General features: G+C 48.2%; 1 protein-coding gene across 3 annotated transcripts in view; it reads left to right on the forward strand.

The window, feature by feature from the left end:
- The window catches only part of SMC1B (structural maintenance of chromosomes 1B), a 42,250-nt gene that overhangs the window by 12,175 nt on the left and 12,765 nt on the right, over nt 1–17,310 (forward strand). Inside the window, exons 9-16 of one of the 3 annotated variants that reach the window (XM_072596609.1) lie at nt 1,660–1,867; nt 2,859–3,044; nt 3,786–3,965; nt 7,077–7,223; nt 8,114–8,251; nt 9,953–10,069; nt 11,141–11,247; nt 14,378–14,519. In XM_072596609.1, coding sequence (XP_072452710.1) covers nt 1,660–1,867; nt 2,859–3,044; nt 3,786–3,965; nt 7,077–7,223; nt 8,114–8,251; nt 9,953–10,069; nt 11,141–11,247; nt 14,378–14,519 — 1,225 coding nt within the window. The remainder of the gene's footprint in view (nt 1–1,659; nt 1,868–2,858; nt 3,045–3,785; nt 3,966–7,076; nt 7,224–8,113; nt 8,252–9,952; nt 10,070–11,140; nt 11,248–14,377; nt 14,520–17,310) is intronic. The other 2 variants (XM_072596610.1, XM_072596611.1) reach the window with 2 other exon arrangements.

Consider the following 17,310-nt stretch of genomic DNA (forward strand, 5'->3'; position numbering starts at 1 on the left):
AGAGATTTGGGTGGGACATGGACCAGCCCAGGAGGCTCAGGCCCTCTTCCTTTTGCCTCCTTCTTTCTCCCTTTGCAGCAGAAAGTAAATGAAGGTCATGCCAAAGGGGGTTTGGAAGAGCCCCACTGTGGCTGCTCTCCAAAAGTAGAATGCCTTCCTCCCTGGGGAGACAGATCCAGGAGATAGATCCAGATCCAGGAGCCTCATTTGTAGTCAGGAGACACAGAAATAAATCTTGGCACCAAGCTGCGTGACCTTGGGTCAGTCACTGAACCTCCCTTTCCTCATCTGTAGATGGGGCTTAGCACATCTTGTATGACCTAACCAAGTATTTTTGTGAGGAGCAGGAGAGACGACTGATGTTATGTTCATGGGTCCTGAAGGGAGTGTCTGGGGGCCTTTCTTTGTAATTATTGAATCATGTCATCTTTCAAAGAACTACAGTTCCAAAAAATCTGAAGTTCTGAGTATTCATGAAGCACTTACATGATAAGGTCATTAAGACAAAAATGAAACAGTCCCTTCCTCAAGGACTCTAGGATTCTGGTGGGATGGGAGAAGAGCACATAGAAGGTAGTAGGGGCAAAAGGGCTTTGGGAGGAAGGCGCTGTGTGTGGCCTCTATGACCTCTGAGACTTGAAATTCTTTGGCACTGGAATAAATGCTTTTTTTATCCTCAAAGAGGATTACACTTTGGAAAAAAATTAAGTATATTTTTATTTATTTTGATAAATATTTTCCAATTACATTAAAAAATTGAGTTCCAAATTTTGTCCTTCCCTCATGCCTTTTCCCCATTCCTTGAAAAAGCAAACCATATTTTATTGATGATATATGTGGAGTCATGTAAACCATTGCTCCTTATTAGCCATGTTGCAAAAGAAAACATGCACACAAAGCCCAGAAAAAGAAAGTGATCTAAGTCGGCTTCAGTTAGCATTCAGTCTGTCTGTTCTCTCTTTGGAGGCGGCTGGCAGTTTTCATCATGGGTCTCTTGGAATTGTCTTGGCTTAATGTCAAGTTTGATCATCATACAGTGTAGCTGTTACTGGGCATGGTGTTCTCTTGGTTCTGTTCCCCATTCCATCACAATCATGTACCACAGCTTGTTCCACCATTCCCCAGTGGATGGGTATCCCCTCAATTTCTAAGTCTTTGCTACCATAAAAAGAGCTGCTGTCAACATCTTTGTACTTATTGGTCATTTTCCCTTTTCTTTGATCTCTTTGGGACACAGACTTAGAAGTGGATTGCTGAAACTAAGCATGTACACGGTATTATAGCCCTTTGGACATAGTTCCAAGTTGCCTCCACAATAGTTAGACTAGTAAAGAGTGCTGAAGTTTTAATCAGTTTGGGACGGGAAGTAGTATTTGTGCTAAATATAAAACAAAATTCTTAATGATTAAGGACACCCCAAATTGGGAAGATATAGAATCCTCCTCACTGGTGGTAGCCTGATGACCTTTGGTTTCCACTGGGACTAGATGCCCACAGTCATGACTCGTTGATGCAGGCTGGGTCTGGTTGTATTAGGTTTTCCTCTGAAAGCCCCAACCTACGTGTAATGACCATGTAATTAACCTTCCCCCCCCCCCCCAGCCAACAGCACATAATGCCATCTCCAATTTCCATTCTCTCTGTGTCATTGGCATCTAGTGATTGTTTGAAAGAGAAGACACAGCAAGAGCAAGCCCTTGTTGAGGAGATTGAGCAGTCCAAAGTCCGAATGGCTGAAGTGAACAATGAATTGGGTCATATTGGAGGGGAGTTACAGAACGCACGCATTGATCACCATGAAGGAAAGTGTCAACAAAAGAAAGCTGAGGTTCTGGAGTTCCTGAAAAGACTTTATCCTGAGTCTGTGGTAACTGGAACATTTGACTTAAGCCTTCTGGGTGAATTAGAGTAGGAGCCTTTCGGTTCAGTGGGGAAGACAAATCTGATCAGCACCAACCCATCCACCTGGACTGACAGTGGTGCTCTTGATGTCCCTGGCAGTACTGTGTTCTCTCAGGCACAACCACTGTGTGGAGTTATATTCCCTCTATTTTAATGAAGAATATCTTGTAACTTGCCCAGGGTCAGTCACATGACTAGGGAGTTCAGAGCTAGGACTGAAATGTTAGGCCTTCTGACTCCCAGGCAGGGGCTCTATCTCTTGGATAAAAGTAAGACTTGAGTATTATAAAAGACTCATGATTTCATTAACCACCAGTACGGAAGAAAGCCCCTTTATGCCTTTCCTAATCTTTATGAGTGGCTGTAGCCAAAAAATATTCCTCTTTTTGGTGTCTGATTTCCTGTGGTTGAGTCTCTCAACTTGGCCATGGTGGTCTCCTTTGGAAGAGCCAGCCTCTTGTTGGGTTGATCCTTGGAGCTTTTCTAGCAGCTTGTGGGACCTGCTAGCCAGACGGTTGTTCCTTTTCTGCCATGGCCATTGAGAACACAGGGACTCCTCAGCACGGAGGCCTTGGAGGAGAAATGCATATGTGGCTTTTCCTTGAAGGCAGTTTTTGTTTTCCATGAACTGGAAGATTTTCCTGGGCTTTTCAGAACCTGCTTTTATTTCAGTTACCTTGTTTAAAAACATGGAATTTGAGGCAATTTCTGAAGCATTTGGTTTTTGAAATGGCTGGAGTCACCTTTTGAGGCTCTTTGTTCTGTGTATTTAGAATACTTTAGGAAATGCAAGGTGCCCGTGACATTTGCAAGTCCATACTTATAGCCAAGTCAAGGAGGGGTTTTGGTTTTTGTTGTTTTGGAAATGATATATTTGTGCTTTTTCTGGAAACTGAAAAAAATCACACCCTAAATACTCATGTGCTTTTCTTCCCTTATTTTTGTACCTTCCTAAGTTTGGCAGACTCCTTGATTTATGTCATCCCATTCATAAGAAGTACCAGCTTGCTGTGACCAAACTCTTCGGCAGATACATGGTCGCTATTGTGGTAGTTTCAGAAAAAATAGCAAGAGATTGCATTCGATTCCTAAAGGAAGAAAGAGCTGAGCCTGAGACATTCCTTGCTCTGGATTACCTTGATGTAAGTCAAGGCTAAAATAGTGGCCTCTTGCTAAGATAACCTTTCCACCATAACATGGTGCTCCTGGAGTGTCCTCACAGCAGGGATACCTGCATTGCTTTCCTGCCTAGTTGTGCTGCAACAGCCTGCTCATCAGGGGCAGAGTTTTCATTGAATTGTAGGCTACAGGAGCTTGGGGGAGCATCAGGAGTCAGGAGACCCACTTGTACAATATTCACCCTCTGAGTAAACTCTCAGGAAGCACTTACTAAGTGCCAGGCGCCACGGTGAAGACAAAGATGATGTGCCTGCTTTCAAGGGGCTTCCAGCCTGTTAGGTACAGAAAACATTTACGTACAGGGAGATACAAAAAATAGACTTGTCCTAATGTAGAGGGCCTGGGGAAGCATTGGCAACTGGGGCCAAGAAAGGGTTTGTGTGGAAGATGACATCTGAGCTGTCTCAGAGGTAATGAGGTAGTGTATTCCAGCCATGAGAGTTAGCCAGGGCAAAGGTGTGGAAGTAAGAGGTGGATGGAGCCACAAGAAGGCTGGTTGGGTTGGACCATGGAGTCCATAGAGGGGAGTGATATGTAATCAGGCTGGACAAGGTGGTTGGGGCCAGGCTGGGCAGAGCTTTGAATGCCAGATGGAGCAGTTGATGTTTGGCCCTAGAGGTCATTTCCCAGAGTTTATTGCCTAGGGGGCTAATGTGATCAGACCTGGCCATATGGAAGATAAATGCTCATTGTCACATTTTCAGATCAAACCCATCAATGAAAGGCTCCGAGAGATGAAGGGCTCCAAGATGGTGATAGATGTCGTGCAGACACAGCTTCCACAGCTCAAGAAGGTCATCCAATTTGTGTGCGGCAATGGGCTTGTGTGTGACACCATGGAAGAGGCCCGGCACATGGCCTTTGATGGGCCCGAACGGCTGAAGGTGAAGGGACCGAGTGCCAGGAGCGGGCATGGGCTGGGTGGTGCCCAAGCATCATGCATGCATGGACCCTTCTATCCATATACACATCCATGCTTTGAGGGGCTGATTTCATTTTCCCTGCTTGTGTGGATTTCTGGGAATGGTTTTATGTTCGCACCTCACTGGCCCCTGGCACCAGGATTCGTCCAATGTATCTCTATATACCCAAACATGGAAAAACAGAAGAGGGCAGAGGTTGGCCATGTCTTCATCACCCTTTGGCTGTCAGGGTTAGATGTTAGATGGTTAGATGCCCTGTGGGTGGATGGGGAGCCCTCATCGTCACTTGAGAGGGAGTATGTAACCTGCTTCTTCCTGGATGGAGGTTTATTTGGAGGATCTAGAGAGACCATAGCAGAGTTCTGCCGAGAGGTGCTAGATGGGGGTGATGGACTGAATAGTGCAACTGGCAGATTCCTCTGTGTGTGTGTGTATATGTGTGTGCATGTGCTCATGTGCACATGTATGTATATATGTGCACACGTATGCATGACTTCCTGGGCATCCCAGGGCAAAGAAAAAGCAGAGGCAGAGGCAGCCATCAGAGCACAGACCAAGAGTCAGGAAGTCCCGCCTCAGACGCTCACTGGCAAGTCACTTCACCTCTGTCCTCAGTCTCCTCATCTGTAAAATGGGCACAATAACCCCACCTGCCTCCCAGGGCTGTGCTGTGGCTAAATGCCTCTAGCATGGCTCATTTCACCATTCTTGTAAACGTTTTGATGCTGTGTCGTTTTTGGCACCTCTGTTTAGCGTTGAGGTCTTTGGTTCTGATGATGTTGATCTCTCTTTGTTGTACGTAGTCTAGGTCTGCCTTTGCTCTGTTCAAGGTCACATCTGCGGCACCCTTCCTCTGCTTTGGGACATTCTAGTGGATGGTCAGCTCCCACACCACCATGTCCAGCTATGGTTGTGAAGTGTCACTCCCTCCATTCCATTCTCTGATGGTTGGGGCAGAGCACCCTCACCCCCAGCCCCATAGCTGATGCCATCTGCTTGCTTTTCTTGCTCCCTAGCCTCTTTTCTTTCCTTGCCCAGAGCTTCATTGTAGGTTCTTACGCTAATTCCACTTAAACCCTCTTCATAATCCACCCTTCATTGTTTTGTTTATGACTCATCTCAATTTCCCCAGCATTCTTGGTTCGCTCCCCAGTGTCAGACAAGTGCCTCAGTTCCACCAACTAAGTGGTCCAGTTGAAGCCCTGAGATACTCACTGGGAATACTTGACATCCTGGCAGGACTAGCCCCTCTCCCCTTCCATCCTCTTGGCTTGTTGGCTGAAATGTCTTTATTTACCCAACTGTGAGTGTGTATGTCCTCCCTCTTCTGACCAGTCCAGATGAGGATGAGGCTTCCCTACCTCTCCTCATCTCTCCTTGTATGCACAGACTTGACCTTGGTGCCCTTTGTCTGGGAGAGATTTCCCCAGCCTTCCTCTCTCTGTTTTGGCCATGGCGTATTTCGCTTTCTTCTTTCAGGATCATCCAAATCTAACCTTGTTTTCCTTTGACTCCTCCTGTGACCTTACCTAAACATGTGGGGGTTCTGAGGGAGCACTTATATCATCTCCCCAATTGAGTGAAGACATTTCTTCTTTGTTTTGTCCCTTTGGGTGCTCATGGCTAGTTAGCGTTGGTTCCTTTGACTTGTGTGTTTGTATTTCGGAGTTCTTCTCAGGTCAGGTCTTTTCATCAGAACTTTTCTTTTTAAGGCCCATTTTTGTATTCACGTTTGCTGGATAAGTTATTCTTGGTCGTCAGCCTGTTGAGAATATTTGAAAGAGGATGTTGAGATTTCAAGCTTTCTGCTCCATAGTGGAGAGCTAACTACACATTTATAGTGGCTAAGTTGTGTGGAACGAGCATCCTTGAACATCGAGTACATACTGTGTGCCACCTGCCGTGCTGACCACTTTACAAACACCACCCAGGGAAGCAGGTGCTGTTATTGTCCCAATTTTCTTATTGAAGACAATAAGGCAGATAGATGTTAAGTGACTTGCTCAGGATCACACAGTTAGTATTTGAAGCCATGAACACTGTTTACTATATTAAAGAAAGGCCAAGTTTTTCCCTATGATTTCTAGAGATTTCTAATAAAAAGGGCTGTTGAGTTTTGATGAAAACCCTTTCAGAATTTATTGATATAATCATTTGGATTTTTAAAATTATTATTATGGTAGATTACACAGTCTTCTTTATGTTGAACCAACTTCTTTCTTGGTATAAACCCAGCCTAGTTATAATGTACAATCTTTCTAACATTGCTGTTGTAATTTACTTGCTAATATTTTATTTAAAATTTTTGTGACTGTTCGTTAGGATTCATTAGGTCTGTAGCTTTCTTTTTCCTTTGTCCCTGACTTATGTGTTCAGGCCATATGTATCTCAGAAGGCTATTAGAGGAGTGCCCTGTTTTCTTAATATTCAAATAATCTGGGTAGTATTAAACTTGGTTGTTCTCTAAATGTATGATACAATTGACATGTGCATCCATCAAGCCTTAGTGTTTGCTTCTTTCTCTTTCCTTCCCTCCCTTTTTGTCCCAGGCTGGCTGCCAGTCTATATCAACAGAAAGAGTTTTCACATGAGTAGTTTGCCACACTGGTGACATGAAGGGTCTAGACCTGACACAAACCACAATTATTCTGTGTCCTGTCCACTCCTGGGCCTTGTGACATGCAGCCTCTGGAGAGGCAAGGGCTGGCCAGGGCAAGCCTGGCTTTTCGGAACCAGATGGTAGGCATGCAGTCAGCTTCCCACGGGGATTTTAGTCATATCTACGACATTGTTGATATATCTGTAAAGTAACAAGGTTGTATCCAAGGTCAGAGTCACATGGGTAGGAAAAGAAAAGGCATTCAGCATGGGTCTCATTGGTCTTGAATGTGCCCCTGAATCCAGCTCGCCCTTTTCTATTAAACTTGATGTAGGAGGCCATCTGCTCCTTCCACACTCCTTTTTTCTTCTGTTGATGGCCAGCTGGTTGCCACCAGGCCCTCTCTCCATATTTTCTTTAGGAACATTTACTTGTTGAGACAATTCACAACTGAAATGTGTTTGCATTTATAGACAGTAGCTCTTGATGGAACGCTGTTTTCGAAATCTGGAGCCATTTCTGGAGGGTCGAGTGACTTGAAACTCAAAGCCAGGAGCTGGGATGAGAAGGAAATAAACAAACTGAAAGAAAGACGAGACCAGCTTATCAGTGAGTTAAAAGTGAGTGTACTTGTCTCCAAGAAGGGCTTTTCCCTGGAGCATTGTGGGTGACGCTGGGCCAGCTGTGTGGCAGGGAGGGGCATGGCAGCCCTTCACAGCGGGCCTCCTTAGCACCCAGGATGCACAGGAACTTAGAGTGATGACCGTTCAACCTGTGGAGGGACTGAGGTTCCATGAGGCTTTGTGATGCAACCAGTCTCGAACTGCACCAGTATGCAATCAGAATTTCTGCTTTATTCTAGAAATAGGATCATAGATTTAGATCTGGAAGGGACTTTAGAGGTCATCCAGGGAAGCCTCCTTATGTTTTACAGATGAGGAAACTGAGGCATGTGGAAAAGTTAAGTGACTTGCCCAGGGTGACTCATCTAGGACCTCTTTGTGACTGAATAGGGTCTTCCTGACTCCAGGTTCAGAGCTCTAACCACTCTTGTCACCACCCAACTGCCTCAGGACATAGTTTTTTTGTACAGACAAAGGATCATAGATTTAACCCTGAAGGGACCTTGGAGATCAGATTGGACCTTCTCATTTTATAGATGAGGAGCCTAGAGCCCTCCCAAGTCCCATGGAGAAGTCTTCAGGTGGAGGCCAGTTGGTTGGCCAGTCATTGATCAAGAATATTTGAAAGAGGATGTTTGTATCAGGAAGGGCCCAGCCTTGATGACCTATGAGGTCTTTCAGCTCTGAAATCATTTCCTGATGACCCAGAAGGGCATCTATGCGTTTCTGACTGCTTGTTGCCCAAGCCAGCAAGGCTTGGTTTATGATGTGGGGGGAGGGGGCAGCACAGAGGCATGTGTTTAATGGCAGTTGAGGTGTGTGAAAGATACATTGAACAAAGCACTATAAAACGTGAGATAATTTTTATGGATATTTTTCTTTTCTAGGACTTAATGAAAATCCGACGCAAAGAAACAGATTTGAAACAAATACAGGCTTTGGTACAAGGCACTCACACCCGACTCAAATATTCTCAGAATGAACTGGAGATGATTAAAAAGAAGCGCATGGCCAGTTTTCATAAGGTAACGGAGACAGAAGGCATTCAGAGTTTGTAAATGGGTTGTTTGTTTTCTTATAGATTCTAAACAGAAAGATAGCTGAGAGATCTCAACCTGAACAGGAATTCCTTCTTGCCACCCCTCCAGGCAGTACCCATAGAGGCTAGGTAACTCCCAGTGGCTTCGGACAGCCCATACCTGTGCCACTGTAATAGGCAAACATGGAGCACTGAGGCAGGCCCCTGCCCAGGGAGTCTGATTCCTTTCCCTGAGCTGCCTCTTCACTTTGGGACCATTAGCTCCAGCTCTTTAAGCTTGTTCTGGCTTGGCACTCTTGTTACCTTAGATCTGGACACAGGTCTCTAGGTTTAGCCTGACCAGGACAGAACTCAGTGGGCAGAACCCGCCCTTCCCCCCCCCAATTTTAGAACTCATGTAAAGCACCATTTTGTGCAGATCTTTTTGAAAATGATTGGTGGTGAACTGAGTCGGGACGAAGCATAGGGAGTGAGACATATTGAGTTGAGCTTAGTAAAGGGGGAGGGGTGTCACCCATGTAGGGCTTGTGGACATCCACTTGGGTTGATTGCTCACCCCTCTTCAAGGAAGGCCCGATTCCTGTCTAGAGGGAGACACATGTGGGCCTTCCTCCTCTCCTTCGAGAATGAATACCAGATTAGAATCTATTTATCCGATACTCCCCAGGAGGGTGACTTCTCTAGTCCATAACACTTAGATCCAGCTATATTCAGGGATGTGAAGCTCCATCACTCATTCAGCCAGGGTGATGCCAAATGGAAATCAGAGACAGTAATATAATGTACCAGGCTGTTCAACTGTGAAGGAGATATTTTAGTTCTAAAGAGACTCGGATCTCACCAAGGGGAAATTCACCTGGTCTCTGGTGAGGCAAATGGGAACTGGGGACATGCTAGGGGTGCCAGCTCCCTGCCCAGGGAGCCCCACACCAAGTGCCTCTCCCCCTCTAGGAGCTAGAAGCCAGAAAGAGTGCTTTTGCTCCCTTAAACTGCATGTGGACTGCTGCCTCCTGACTCCCCAGGCCATCATTCCCTCCTCCCTTGAGGAGAGTCTTAATGCAGGCTTGGATCCAGGTTACATTTGTAAAAACCAAATCTCCAGTCCTGCACTGCCAGCCAGATTCTTGTGGAGCTAGCTCACCTTCCAATGTCATGGAGAGTAGACACTGGCCCAGGGTCTGAGGGGCCACAGACCCTGGAGCAAACCACTGCCCCTTTGGGCTTGTTGTGAAGCAGGCCTTTGGATGGAATGGTCTCTGGTTCCCTCAGAGCCCTGACATCCTGGGGACCAACTGTGCTCCCAGGCTTTGTCCAGGTTTCATTCACAGGAGTCATCTTGACAACTGCCAGTATTATGCTAATGTGCCATTTTAGTAATGGGCACAATGCCTTATGATAACCTTGTGGTACTTTATGTACTTGACAACAGCTTTATTTAAATTGCCTCATCTGATCACAGCATGATCATTCCACTGTTTCTGCCTAATGGACTGCCCTCCCTGCCTGGCTGCTACCTGGAAGTGTCCAGGAGCCCTCAGCAGTCCGGCACTGCCTCAGCTTTCCTCCTTGTGTTGACTTGTCCCCTTTAGGAGACCCCCATGCTGCTCAGGTGTGTCACGCACAACATAGGAAAAACAGAATATTTGAGGGCTAACTGTGTCAAAACCATCTTCTTTCTCCCAATTAGGAACAGTCTCAGCTGCAAAGTGAATTACTGAATATTGAATCACAGTACACGATGCTGAGTGACGGCATCAAGGAAAGAACACAAAAAATCACCGATTTTCAAGAAAAGATAGATAAGGTGATGAGCCTTCTGTCCAGGCTGGGCTAGTAGACACTCACTCCTTTCCAGGAGAGTACTCCACCAGCTGGCACTACCTGAGCGCCTACTGGCAGCCAGGTGCTGGGTTAGGTGCTGGCGATACAGATGGGAAGGAGGCTGGCCCTGTTCTTGAGGAGTTCTGATGGGGGATATGCCAGGCTCAGGGTACAAAAGGAGGCCAGTGCAGGGCTTTACCAGTTTCTTAGAAGGATCCTCTTTTGCTTTATTCTAATGGGAGGAGAGAAGAGAGGTGCGGAGAGAGAAAATAATTTAACACAGGCATTCTGGTGGGGGAGACAAATATAAATGTCACCGTTGTTGTCTACTCTTTTGTGACCCTATTTGGAGTTTTCTTGGCAAAGACAGTGGAGTGGTTTGCCATGTCCTTCTCCAGCTCATTTTACAAATGAGGAAATTGAGGCAATCAAGGTTAAGTGACTTGCCCAGGGTCACACAGCTGATAAATATATGAGTCTGGATTTGAACTTGGGAAGATGGGTCTTCCTTACTCTGGATTGGGTGCTCTCTGCACTCTGGTGACCCCTAGCTGCTAAATGTTGTGTGTGCTAATAGATATAAAGAAAATAAAAGCAAACATATATGGTTAAATACTAGATCTTGGAAGAAAAAAGCATAACTTAATTAATGAGAAGTTAGTGTGCCACTTGAGAGTGGCCTCGAAGCCAGCAAGACCTGAAATATCGTGTCTGTGTGACCCTAGCCAGGTCACCTAACTTCCTCATGCTTTAGGCATCTCTGAGATGATACCAGAAAAGGTGCCTGCCCACATTCATACGCCAGTCTCCTGCCTTCCAACTGTCCTATGCCAGGGAAATCACAGGCCCAGTCCCTCTGCTGACCCTCTCGTTAGTGCTAGTTCTTGTGAAAGCCTTTAAGATCAGCCCAGACGTACTGTTCTCTCCTTATTCAGAACGAGCTGAGCAGACAGCATGAAATTAAAGGAAGAGTGAGTGAAAGTGCTCATTGAAACTGGCTGTCCTGGTGATACATGATGTGTTATCCAGCTGAATTGTATTCACATTGTTTAAGGTGGAAGATGAAATTTTCCATGACTTCTGTGAAGAAATTGGTGTGGAAAATATCCGTGAATACGAAAACCAGCGTGTGAAACAGCAGCAAGAAATCGACAAAAAGAGGTACCCAGGTCACTCAGTCATGCATTGAGGCCTTAGCAGGAGCCCGTGTGTGGCAGGGGACGCTGTCCAGCTCGGGATTTCAAGTCACAGGCCCTGGTCATGTGTAAGCTGTGTTGGTGGCAGCAGGGCCCTGACCCTCTGTGAATCCGATTTCTGTTCTGTGAAAGGGGATGGTGGTGCTGGTGCCCCTTCCTCACAAGGTCCTTGTAAGGAAAATGCTTCACAATGTATAAAGAACATCATGGCACTGGTAGGAAGTCATGGAACCAAATCATCCATGCCCAAGCATGTCATTTTGGGAGATGCATATGCTGACATGAGAAGGGATGGCCTTTGGATGGTGGGGAGAGAATGAACTTGAAGCTTGCGCCCGTAATCCCAGGATTCCAGGGCCCAGCCTCTCTCTGAAGCCCTTCCCCCTTGGGAGATCTGCAATGGTCAGGGAGTCAGTCCTTCTGTCACACCGAGCCCTGTGTCTCTTAGGCTTCTCAGCCTTTGCTCTGAGCAGAATCACAAACAGTGAAGGTAGGAGAGAGTAGGAAGGGATCAGATGGCAAAGACTAGCAAATGCCATAGGATGGGGGTAGGCAAGGAGCATTGATTGAGCACTGACTGCATGCCAGGCCCTGTACCAAGGGCCCAGGGGATTCAAAGAGAGGCAGAAGATATCTCTACACTAATGGGCAGGATGCCAATATTCACAGGCTAAACTGGGCATAATCAGCAGAGGGAAGGGGATTGGGAAAGGCTTCCTGCAGTCGGTGGGATTTTATCTGAAACTTGAGGAAAGCCAGGCGGCAAAAATGAGGTGGGAGAGAAGTGTAGTTCAGAAGGGAGAGCTACAGAAGATGCCTGGAGTCTAGAGGTGGTGGGCCTGCCCTGTCATAGGACTGGGCTGGGGCAGAGGCAGGTGTGACAGGGTCACCAGGACACAGCCCCAGAGCAAGGGCCTGGCCTCGCACAGGGACTTTCTCAGGGACAAGGGGGTGGCCTCGGACAGTAATAGGAGAATTAGGAAAGGGAGGCAGGCGTACGCTCTGTTTTGGACATGCTGAGTTCGAGGTGTTGGACACTGGAGGTCACAAGTGAGGATCCTCTTCAGGGAAGGAGGTGATGAGATCACCAGGGCCTTAAGGGGCACCCCTGGTTAGGGGCCATGACCACGAGACCCAGGAAGGGAGCCCAGGAAGGGGTGCAAAAGAGGAGGGAAGGCCAGGAAAGTGCTGGAAGTCTCCTTGGAGATGGCCATTGGGTGGGATGTCGAGGTGGGAAGGAGCAAGGAACAATCAGAGGCACCGCCTGCAGGTGGCAAAGGGAGTAAAGTGGGCCCAGGACCTCCTGGTGGGCACTAGTGCCTTCTGGGCAGCTGCCTCAGGTACTGAGAAGTCAGATCACTCTACCAGGGTGGGGCAGGAAGAAGATTAGAACCTGGCTCTTGGTGGCCCTGAGGCCAGCTATCTTTTGCACCATAGTCCCTCTGCCATGTGGGCAGCTCTCTGCCTACCATGCCATATTGCACCTCCCTGTCAGGCAAGGGTTGGGTGGGAAGGTGTATTCAGACACGCACTTGAGGAGAACAGCTCTGGTGGTTTTAGGAAGGGGGGACCAGGGAAGTGAGAAAGGGGGCATGCCCTGGACTCTGGGGAAGAAGTCAAAGGGGCCTGAATTGTCGGGGCAGGGACTGGAGAGTTATTAAGGTATTAGGACTGGGGCACTCTGTAGTCTGAGGGAGTGAGGAATCCCCCCTAAGTGTGTGACTCTGGGCAGCTAGGGAGTGGGACCAGGTCCATCTCCAGGCCTCACTCTTGATGTGCCAACTGGCCATGCAATGTGAAGAGTGTAGGAGTAGGCCTCAGGAAAGACTCCTGGAGGGGGATGATGCAGGATATCCAGAAAGCAGAAGCCCTTAAATAGAGCAGTTCAGAGGTTACTGGTCACCTGGAGTTGAATGGGAAGGCTGGAAGCCAGCTGTCAGGGATCAGGAAGACAGAGAGAGGAGGGAGAGGGGAGCACCAAGTGGGCAGCTTGTTAACAGCAGTTTGGCAGATACAGGAAGGAGAAATAGAGACTGATGGTCAGTGAGGGCTTTTTCAGGATGGGGGAGAATTGGGCAGGAGCCAGTGGACCAGGTAGTGAAGGCATTGTGCTGGAGAACAGGGCCTGCAGGGGATACAAGCCAAGGGCCCCCTCCTCATCAGGCAGGATTTTGATGAGGGGGACAGATAGCAAGCACTGGGGAGATGGCCTTAGACCCTGGTAGGGTGTGAGACGGGGTCGAGCAGAATGCTGGCTCGGTGAGCTTACAGAACAGGCTGGGAGTGCGCTCAGTCCTGCCATGAAACCTTGTGTGATGAGCAGTGATGGAGCAGAGGGTGGGTGTGAGCTGGGTGGTGGGGAGACCTCTCCCTCATCCCTTGCATCTAATTTACTATGTCTTGGAAGCATAGCATCTGCCCCCCTTTTCCCCACAGAAACTTGAGCATTCACCAGGTTTCTGCCCTGGTCTCATTGGCTCCCTCCCACACACATCACCAATCCTCTTCTTGTTCAGAATCTCCCAGTGGCTCCTGTCCCTCAGATAAAAGTCAGACTCTCTCCCCTGCTATGTAGCATCCCATCTGAGGTGACCTCAGCCTGCCCTGCTGGGTGGATTTCCCTCCAGTCAGGCCTGACTCTCAGCCCTTCCTTTAGCCTTGCTGCTCATTCCTGTCTCTGAACTGGGAGCTTCAGGGCCATGGGAGCCATGCAGGCTTCCAGGGGGAGTGTCTCCTTCCCCATTAGTTACTCTTGATTTCACAAGCCCCTGGGGGCTTTTTGGGTCTTTGTGTTCCTCCTGCCATCTAGGTATGCCTAGTGGATGGGGTGGGCTGCACTCTGTATCCTGCCTCAGATACTTGAGGTATAAAGCTGGACTGGTGCCTTCCCAGAGCTGCTGGAGGACCCCAGGAGGCAACAGTAAGGCCAAGAGCATGCAGTCAGAATGAGTCACCACTCCTGTCCTTCACACAGGAGTGGTCAGTGGAATCCATGTCGGCTGACTTCAGCCAAGTGGTGGGAATGAGATCAAGGCAGAGGCCATGGTCAGAGGAAAGAGAAGTGGTTACAAGATGACCTTACTTTGTTTTCCCAGGCTTGAGTTTGAGAAACTGAAAACTCGGCTAAACATTCAGCTTGAATATAGCCACAACCAATTGAAGAAGAAAATGAATAAGGTTTCTGCACTGAAAGAAGCTATCCTCAAAGACTCCAGTGACATTGAGAATCTGAAGGAGGTAGTGATGCTGCCCACCAACCCCATGCCATGGAAAGAAGGGGGCCTTGTCACAGGACTCATCCCCAAGTCAGTCTTAGTACTCTTTGGAAAGGGCCCAGATTTGCAGTGGCCTGCCGGCCACCTCATCTAGCCCATCCTTGAACCAAAATGTGGAGCTGCTTGGAGACCCCCCTGGGGGCATCCCAGTACAGTCTGAAGTGTCCCATCCTTCTCTGGGCAGCTCTTCTTGTTAGTTAGCAGTCACTTCCACCAGGCCTTCTGCGGGTCTTCCTTGCTTTTTCCACCTGTTTTCCCTGCCCTGCGAGGTCCCCACGTCAGCTCTTCAGATCCTTTAAGAGAGCTGGGACATCTTTCCCAGATCTTCTGTGTGGTGTGAAGTCAGAGTCTGGCCCAAGTGGGCACTCCCCCAGAGGGGGCAGGAAGCTCTGTGGTCTCTTCAGGGGAGCTCTACCTGGCAGAGACCACATGGGTTTCCTGTTGAGCCTTTGAGGACCCCCAGCCAGTCCCCTGCAGTCAGCCCAATTTATTAAGACACTGGGGCTATGGAGACACAAATGAAGCTTCTGTTATATGGAAGTCACTGGCAAGACCTAAAGACATGTAAAGAGCCATTTGATTTTTACATATAAGCATGAGCTAATTCACCAGGGGGCAGCTCTGGCAGCTGGGTGGCCATTCAGTCCGAGTCCTTAAGGAAGCTGGGAGTTTAAGGGATGGGAGTGAGAAGAGGATGCCTTTCAGGCATGGGGGTCAGTTTGGGCAAAGGCACAGAGGTGGGAGGTGGAGTCTTCTAGTGAGCAGCAGCAGGAGGGAGGTCATATATAACAAGGCTAGAAAGGTGGGCTGGCACCAGGCCCCAAAAGGCTTGAAGTGCCAGTCACACAGTAAGTGCTGAGGATATCCTTGTGAACAGGAGTTGATTGAGCATGGGAGTGATGATCAGACTTGGGAAAACTACTTTGGCAGTTTATGAAGGGTGAGTTGACGGGGAGGGGAACAAGAGAGGACACTGCAGCTGTCCAAGGAGGCCTGGGTGAGGAGACAGAAAGCAACAAAGGCAAGAGGTGTAGAAAGTCATGTACATGGTTCCAGCTGGCTTTGTATCTCCCGTACCTGTTAGTCTTAGGTTGTTTCCAGCTTTTGGGGTGAGCTATAGCACTGTGAACATTTCTGCATCAGGGCATGAGAAAAGATGGAGGGTGAAGGACATTGAGTCAAGTACCAGATTCCTTGAGAATGAAAGAAAGTGACTTGGGGCTGGCACACGATTGCCACCAGGCCCTGGCTAGGGTGATACTTCCAGAGAGCATAAATGGTCAAGCAGGAGGGGCAGAGAGAGCATGCCCAGCATGTGCCAGGACAGGAGGAGTGAGAGAGGAGAGAGCTAATTGAAAGAGAAGTTTGTTAACAAGAGCTGGAGGTTCTGGGGCCATGTTGGCTCTTCAGCGGTACGTCTGAGCAGGAGGGGGATGGTACAGTGGGCCCTGGTAACGGGGGAGTGGGGACCGCAGTGGGGAGTGCCAAGCCCTGAGAATTCAAAGAAACAAATGAGACTGTTCTTGCCCTTCAGGAGTCTGTATTGTGTTGGAGGAGAGAGTTTGTGCATGCCACACAGGGTATCTGATAAGAGAGGAAGAGGATTAGAGGACTGATTTCCTTGAGCCTGGAGCTGTGATGTGGTTCAGAAGATGTACGCTAGACTAGAGAGGGCAGGGATCTGTAGCCGGCAAGCCTGCCCCAGGGCTGTGTTGTCCAGGCATGAGGGGATGAGGCCTGTAGAGAGGGCTGAGGGGAAGCATCAGAGGAAAGGCAGGCAGTGTTGGAGTAAAATCAGTGGGTCTTGGCACCATATTGGATCTGGGAGGATGAGAGAGGGAGCATCCTGAGAGATGGGAAGGACGGGGCTACCTTCTGCAGTGACAGGGAAGGGAGGAGTGGTTAGGGTTTAGGGGAAATATGCTAGTTCTCAGAGACACTGCCTCGGCTCTGCCTGCTGCTCTCCCTTGAGCTGCTGGTTCCTTCCGAGAAGCATCCATTGTCTTGTTCCTTGGGAGGGTAGTTCGGGGAACCAAGTGTGAGATGTTGTGTTTATCCCCGTTTAATTTCCTCTTACTCAAGATGAGAAAAATCATTGGATTGCAGTTTGACTGGAAATGGGCTCATTTGACACAGCATCCAAAAAGCTAATGCAGTTTGGGAGTATAGCTCCCAAAAAGTAAGAAAGTGATGTAGCACTGTACCTGTCCTGACCAGCCATGCCGTGGAGTTTTGTATGGCATTCTAGGCAGTGGGTCTTATGTGCTGGAGAGTGTGCAGAGGAGGGCAGCCAGGAACGTGAAGGTTGTCGTGCCTGTGACACGGGAGGAGAGGCAACTGGGGTAGAAGGGGAAAGGGCTTTTGAGTGCTTTCTTCGAGGATCAGGAGCTTTAAGAGCAGGAGTGGAAGTTATAGGGAGATAGAATTAGGTCTCGTGTAAGAGCACTTAACAAGGAGATAAATGGGAATCAGGACACACACCACAGACCCAGACCATCCTCATGGACAAGATGGGGAGGAACAGTAGGCAGTTAGTGGTATGGTTAGATGGTCACAGACCTTCCCTTTAATCTGGAGTCTGGAATTAGCTAGAAGCCAAGCCAATCGTCCTTGCGTAGAGATGCCAGGTGCCTTCTAGTTCTGACATTGTCTGAATCCAAATGAAGGACTGAGAACTCAGCTTCGTAGAGAATCTTGACTGTTTCTCCAGGCGCGGTTTCTTCGAGTTCTTTTCAAAATCTCAAGAAAGCCAT

Source organism: Notamacropus eugenii, chromosome 3 (assembly GCF_028372415.1).
Source record: "Notamacropus eugenii isolate mMacEug1 chromosome 3, mMacEug1.pri_v2, whole genome shotgun sequence".
Taxonomy (NCBI): domain Eukaryota; kingdom Metazoa; phylum Chordata; class Mammalia; order Diprotodontia; family Macropodidae; genus Notamacropus; species Notamacropus eugenii.